We start from the raw sequence: 7,481 nt of genomic DNA on the forward strand, positions 1-7,481 counted from the left end.
TTGAAACATGTCTCAATAGCTTTATTTCTCGGCCTCTATTCCAACAAAGGTTGAGCATGTATGCCTCCCGAAGTTGGTTAATAACACATGGTTCGGAGCTAAGGTTTTAATCAACCGAGGTGGCTGATGAAAAGAATGATGATAAAGTGACCCACTTGATTACGGCTGGGCCAATCTATGAACTGTTATAGTTTACTTGGAATTCCAACGGGCTTCCCGCTATAACGTTTAACATTTCTTAGAATCTAAACACAAAGTATCTACTTCAGGGTTGTCTGGTTAATTTAATTTCAAGAGATTAAAAATGAATGGCCAATCTTAACGATTTTCAATTGCATGAGAAAATACCATACTACTGTTCCTCATGAAGTTTTGGGACAATGCGATCATGAACTATGAACAGAATCATAGCCATGGATATTATGCAGTCGAACAAGTAAAATGTGTTCTTAACTTTTAAATATATCTTTAGTAGGATTAGGATTTTTTTGTATTAAGGCAATGCCGCAGGTATTTTTTGTGCAGTTTTTTTTTAATTCATAGTAACCGGTGGGGCTGGTAGCCCACATAGAAGACGCATGTTGGTTGAACCCAAAGCTCAACCTGTATTACTAATCCGTGCATCCCATTTGCATTTCGTATTATAGAATATTTACATGTTACATGTGTCGTGTATCCTGGTTACCCACAAAGCATTCTCGTCGTCCCACAAAACATCTGGGATATTTGGAGCTATCAACACCTCTTTATCCACTTGGCCATTATCGTCCGTGGAGAGGTCCTTCAAACAAAAGACAATCGGCTGATCAGCATTTAACCGGATACATCAATGTGTTCACTTGTCCCTCCTCTTTCTGAAGCTTTGCTTTATAAAAATGTGTGTTGCTTCAATTAATGTCTAAGTGTCGATTTTTGGGAGATGGTGTGAGGGCCAATAAGGTTGGTTTATCATACTTTTCTCATTCATGTTCCTTTCCAAAAAGAGAAATTTGCAAAAGAGTTGTCTTACGTAGTACATGCTTACGAGTCACATACCCGTTTCATGCAATCGAAAGGCGAACATAATTATGATAATGGTTGGAGGAATTAAGCTATAGAACCCTTTTCCACCATGTTAAGAAAATATCGCCAGTTTTCCAGAGCTTCGTAAGTCCAAGAGCGAACACCGACGAACAAAGAATCTCACCTCCGAATTCAGAATTAAGGCTTTTTTCCATTGAGGTTCAGCAATTTCTCGCTCGCTTGGCACGGGCCAATACTACTCGTAGTCTTGAAATTCCACTGAGAAATTGCTCTTCTCACAAGCAAAACAAAGGCAGAACGATAAGTACTAGGTCGAAACTATCATTTGATGTTTGACCCCCCATTGGTTAATCCAAACAAATCGTCTTCGTTCTAAATAGTGAAGGTGCCTGAGTAAAGCATTTTTCAACTTCCTTCGGAGAATTTCAGTCCATCTCAGAAGGTTAAGCCGAGACTCACTTCAATGCCACAAAATTTTAGTTTTGAGCATATTGCTATTATCTTAGAATGTCAAACCCTTGGGTAACAAGAAATTTTTTTACCGCATGTTGGTAAATTTCAAATTCTGCTTGAACGAAAATATTTTTACGTGTTTGATTATTCAAAGGCTAAAGGCAAATATACTGGTTTATGTAGAGTAATTCCTTATTTAGGTTATCATGGTTTATGCCATGCTTATGCACCATACTCTCTCGTTCCTCATACATGCTCTCTGCATAAACAGTTTGTATTAGAGCTTCAACCAGAGTACATCGTCTGTCTGTTCTCCGCGCGTTCATGACATAACAGTTTAATAATCTGCAAGAAATGATAGAATGAGACATTTTCATTGAGTTTTCAAATGTAATCAAACAATTTCCAGTTGTTCTTTGCAAATATTTACAATCATATTCCGCCGATGCCTTCTGAAGTCTTAAACCGATTTCATGCAACCTCTGCACATGGATATGGACGCCCTGGATCACTTTTCCCAGTGTAGAAAATAATATGACCTTGTTGGAGCACTTCATACCCTAGGCTGCTAGGCTTCTGGCCTTCTTTCTATGCCTTATCCTTTTTTCAAAGATGTCCGTGCTCGCTCTCCGTCATTTCGATCCAAGCGGAATCTTTGGCTGCCCATGTTGGAACAAGATACGTAGGTTCTGCAGACCCGTTTCACCCCACGAAGCAAGCTAGTCCTTTGAAGAACAAGCCTGTACGGAATCAATGGGCAGAGGCCATCGACGCTCTTCGCTTTTTCTCGGGGGGCAAAAGCAAACCTGAGCCTCGCCACCCACCTATAATTAGAGGGAGAAGAAAGCTCGACAAACTGTCCCTTGGCGACTTGGCACCTTGCCGATTGTGTCGACGAGGGATTTTTCATTTGTTGGAAAAAGAAGAAATGGAATCAAAGTGTGTCTAATAAGAGGGTTCATCGTGTTCCAAAATGTCCACCCTGACCTCTGGAAGGCCTAGGCAACCCGCTTACCGACGTTCCAACACTAGCTATGCCCTTCTCACCGGAGCCAGCGGGTTAGACAGTGGTCTGGGTAACCATGACTTTGGGAATCGATATCCTTCTTCGGCATCATCGTCCAATGTCGTCGCAAGCAATCCAAGAGCATCAGGGAACTATGACTACTTGGGCAATTCTGGTGGGTTGGAACGCTCTACTTCCAATGCATCCATACCACCATGGAGCGACGCAGACATGTGCTACAAACCTAGGCAGCCCAAATACTCCTACTTTGTGGGCAAATATCCTTCGGATGCTAAAACCAGATACAGCACCTATCAACCACCCGCTTCCCAATACGGAGATTGGTACGCTGGAAAGAATGACTACACGCCATCTACGACGTCTAGCCATGTTCCAACTTCCTCGTCCACCTCGCTCTACCCAGAGAATAGGGATTACGGATTGGATTCCATGACCAACAGCTATCGGCATCCTTCAGCTTCAGCTTCGGCATACTCTTCAGCAATTAAGAAAAGCAAGAGCTACTCGTTTATCGATAAACTTCAAAAGCAACCTCACCACAGATCCCAGGTAAGCACCAGTTGACTCAAATTGAGAAATAAAATGCATTCTGAACTTCTCTTAATTGGATTACAGCTATATAACCCGGATGATACTCCATCATACGGGCATTTGAGCGGGGTATCGGAGATCGAAACCGACCCCGAAGATAGAAGGAAGAAAGAAGTGGACGATCTGATTTCCAAGTATTCCATCAAAAACATTGAACGCACAATTGGCAATCGAGACCCCGCAGAGAGAAGGCGTTCGTCCTTCCATCATCAAATGTCGGCTGACCAGGCCATGGCATTGCCTCCTTCCTCCGGTTCATCTGGCATGGACTACTCCCATCCGGATCGCAACGGTCTTGGTCTCACCCTATCTCGACCTTCCACCGATATCGAACCCCTACCTAGACACGTCCACAATCGTTCATTGGCTAAATCCTCGTCTAGTATCCAACCCTTCACATCGTATACGAGCTCGGTTTATGAGCCCCCGGATCCCACTTCCTCCTACATGATGCCCCACGGGCTCTCTCGATCCAGTTCTGGCATTGGAACCTTCGATTCGGGACTCAGCTCGAGGGGTGCTAGTCGTCGCGAAAAGACCATGTCCTTATTGAGTGCCACGCCCAATACGTTGTATGGGTCTGACTTAGGCTCGCAGACCCCTTCCGTGGTTCCCTCGTCCCTGATGCCGTCGGCGTCTTCGTCCAAAATTGGTTCCCTTCAACGACGCCCAAGTGCCGATTGGTGGAATCCCACATCATCTTCACATTCCATTGGGATGACCACGCCAGAGTGGAACGTCAACCCTACCCAGTTGCCCTGGTCAGCTAGCACTGCAAGCGGAGTAGCTGAGGTTGGTTGAGAACCACTGATGTGAATGAGGCCTTTTTTCTTCGCTCTTGATTACGAACATTTTGGTAATCCTTTCTAGACGCTTCCAGTTGTACCTGACGACGAGGATGGACATCTGGCTTATAAGCTCGGGGATATCATTGACAATAAGCTATCACGGTGTAAGTTGAAAGAGAAAGCCAGCCCTTGTATGGGCGATTGGTTGGTTGATACTTAAATATGAATTTGAAATTTGTCGGGGATTAGATAAGATCATTGCCACCCTGGGTGAAGGTACCTTTGGCAAAGTCGTCAAAGTCAAAGAGCTCAACACGTATGTATCTGTTTTTGCCTGCCATGCTAACTTTGACGGATGACTTGCCCTAACAAATTGAAGTTGCCGACCAATTGGCCTTTTCGATCTTTAATAACCTTGTGCAATTCAATTGGTTTTGATATTAACAACAACTTCAATTGAATTAATTAACTTTATTTAATTGATGAGAATCTTCTCCCCGCAGGGACAAAGTGGTGGCTCTGAAAATCATTAAGAGCGTGGACAAATACCGTGAGGCCGCCAAACTGGAAATCAATGTTCTGGAAAAGATTCAGGAGGTGGATCCGCTTAACAAGCAGTAAGTCTTGAATCGATTTCAGATGATTCAATCCGTTATTTTGCCTTCAACTCTATCATCTTTCCAGCCTTTGTGGTCGAATGCTTCATTGGTTCAATTATCATGGACACATGTGTCTTGTCTTCGAGTTACTGGGCCTGAGCGTGTTTGACTTCTTGGTAAGTTGACTCATAATTGTACTGAGAGAGATTAAAACAGGTAGGGTTAAGTTGTATTCTAAGGGGTTACCAAAGGTATCTGGTACTATACGTTTTCAAAAACATCCATGAGCTTGGTCTTAACCCTGGATTTAGGGCCCATTCTTGTAACCCTACAACGTTAAGAAGCATTTTGCGATTGAATTCAAGCCCCCGAGAATCGAAGAGTTCTCGAATGTAAGAAGCTTCTGATGGCTTTATCTTCTTTTTTTAGTTCTAGTTGGGATTACATTCCGAGGAATGGTTAAAAATTCCACATACAAAATGTCTTCACTGGCCATTCTAACATTTAATTTTTTCGGAGTCAGATGGACCCGTTTGTGAAAGCGAAGTAGTGAATAATAGTAGATCGAGAAAAAATTGCACTAAGCTACATTTTTTTTCTCGATCCAACGTTCGCCCTTTTTGTTGGAAAAAAACGACCTCTGTTTTCTCGCTTGGAGTGGGAAAAGATATTTCATTTGGGATTTTTGAGAGCGTTACCTGATGATAGCTTACCAAGTGTAAGGATTTTACCTCACCATATTATCCACATCATAAAATCAAAATCTTACTCCCCCCCCCCGGAATGACCGTTGCAACAGATATTTGAATGGTCTAACCAAACCTAATTCGATGTCTGTTCCTATTTTCAGAAAGAAAACAATTACCATCCCTACGCATTGGACCAAGTTCGACACATCACGTATCAATTGTGCTATTCTGTCAAATTTCTCCATGAATGCAAGCTGACCCACACGGACTTGAAGCCTGAAAATATCCTCTTTGTATGCTCGGACTGGGAAGTGACATACAATGCAAAGAAGGTAAGTTATCGCCTCAATTACTGCGAAGGGTAATGTTTTGAATCCTCAGCTTGTCTGTCACCTCCAGTCTCCATGGGAGATAAAGTTCATTTTGACCCGGTTCAATGTTTACGGGTTGTTTCTAGAGTTTGTGGGGAACCAAGAATGGCAAAACAAGGTTGTCGGCCTACTTGGCAGAATGAACTAGCTACATATTTTCAGTTCAGTAAAATCTCTTTACAAGGACACAAAGGCAAGATGTAAACAACGTTGTTTGAGTACAATCAGAGAAGTACGCCAATGTTGATGCGTAATCCTGACACTAGTCCGATATCCGTGTTTATGGTGTAATTAACTAAAAAAAGGAATATAGTTCACTCGTTCATGATTCGCTAACCTCCCAAAGTTAAGTTTCACTTTTAGATTCAAAGATATCTTTGAGCCCTTGTATTTGATACACTCATGAATTTTCAGAGACGTGATGTGCGAAAGGTCAAATCCACCGAAGTCAGATTGATTGATTTTGGGTCGGCCACTTTTGACTGGGAACACCACTCGAAAGTTGTGTCTACCCGACACTATCGAGCTCCAGAAGTGATATTGGGTAAGATCATAATCGTGGCCTCCATCACAGATCCATTCCCATTCGTACCATGAGGTGTCTCATTCTAGAACTTGGATGGGCACAACAATGTGATATCTGGAGCATCGGTTGTATCATGTTTGAACTCTACTTGGGCTTTACTTTGTTCCAAACTCATGACAACAGGGAACACTTGGCCATGATGGAGAGAATTCTCGGCCCTATGCCGGAAAGGTAGGGATGGATTTCCAGTGTACAACCTTGAGTTGTTCAAACATGAGGGAGAGTACGTAGCACTACTTCAAGGACTTGTCATGTTCCAGGGTTTCTCGACGATCGCGAACGAAGTACTACTCCAGTGGACAATTACTCTGGGACGATAACACGTCAGCCGGAAAATATGTCAGGGAGAATTGCAAACCTCTTAGGGTGAGTGGAAAAAGTCATGGGATGCTAGATATGCTTTCGAGATGATTTACTAACTTATCATGATTCCTTACTTTTTTTGCAGAAATATTTGATGGTAGATTCAGAAGATCATCGATTACTTTTTGACCTCATTTCAAAAATGCTCATCTACGATCCAATGGAAAGGATTACGTTAAGTGAGGCCTTGCAGCATCCATTCTTTCATCAGATTCCTAGCCACTTTCGATTAGACATCTATCGATGAGGCTAAATGAAGAGACCAAAACCTCCCGCTCCTCCCTTCAAAAAAAAATATTTTTAGTGTAGTACGACGTCCACTACCTGCAATCTCATGGCTTAAAGAATACAGATAGATTATACATACTAGAATAAAATCATAAAAAAACGTCTGTGCTAGTGTGAATGTGTGTGCATGATACACAGTGATCAATTCCCAGTGCTTGAAATATATTATTTTTTAGCATTTGTTAGAGGAAAAAAAACTTGTTACCACTAGACAGATCAGCCAACAAAGGGATAAGTCTCTTTTGCTTAAATAAATTTGACTCACTCAATGACCTTGCGACTTCCGAAACTTCCTAACCAAAATGCTAATACAGCCCCTCAGGACAGTAAGCAATATGATCTGGAGAAGAAACTTTCACACCAGTTGTTGAAGCGAATCAATGTGGAACAAATTATGGGTATCTGTCAAAGTTCAACAGATAGGGAGGCATTCACTTCAACAAGGGCGAAGGAAGTATTTGAGGCTTTCTTGACTTGTCAAAAAGGGTTTTGAAAAATATTGATAAGAAACGAAAAGCGATATCAATATAACAAAGTACGTTTTTTTTTATTTTTTACTTGCCCGTTTGCCATGTCAAGTCTCTTCAGGGTAAGCGTGGTGACGATTAACAAGGAGTTGATCAAGTAGATAATCAACAATGAAGAAAATTTACTTTCTGACGCAACACATTGATTATTAGCCACACTAACTCCTTGATTAGCG

General features: G+C 42.0%; 1 protein-coding gene across 1 annotated transcript; it reads left to right on the forward strand.

Moving 5' to 3' along the window:
- Window positions 1–2,339: 2,339 nt before the first annotated feature.
- LOC131883765 (uncharacterized) lies at window positions 2,340–6,958 on the forward strand. Its single transcript, XM_059231318.1, has 11 exons — window positions 2,340–3,052; window positions 3,119–3,886; window positions 3,965–4,046; window positions 4,132–4,198; window positions 4,386–4,499; window positions 4,567–4,657; window positions 5,332–5,502; window positions 5,956–6,085; window positions 6,154–6,298; window positions 6,388–6,493; window positions 6,576–6,958. The coding sequence occupies exons 1-11, from the start codon at window positions 2,450–2,452 to the stop codon at window positions 6,735–6,737; spliced, it is 2,439 nt and encodes an 812-aa protein (XP_059087301.1). The 5' UTR covers window positions 2,340–2,449; the 3' UTR covers window positions 6,738–6,958.
- Window positions 6,959–7,481: the final 523 nt, after the last annotated feature.

Source organism: Tigriopus californicus, chromosome 7 (assembly GCF_007210705.1).
Source record: "Tigriopus californicus strain San Diego chromosome 7, Tcal_SD_v2.1, whole genome shotgun sequence".
Lineage (NCBI taxonomy): Eukaryota > Metazoa > Arthropoda > Copepoda > Harpacticoida > Harpacticidae > Tigriopus > Tigriopus californicus.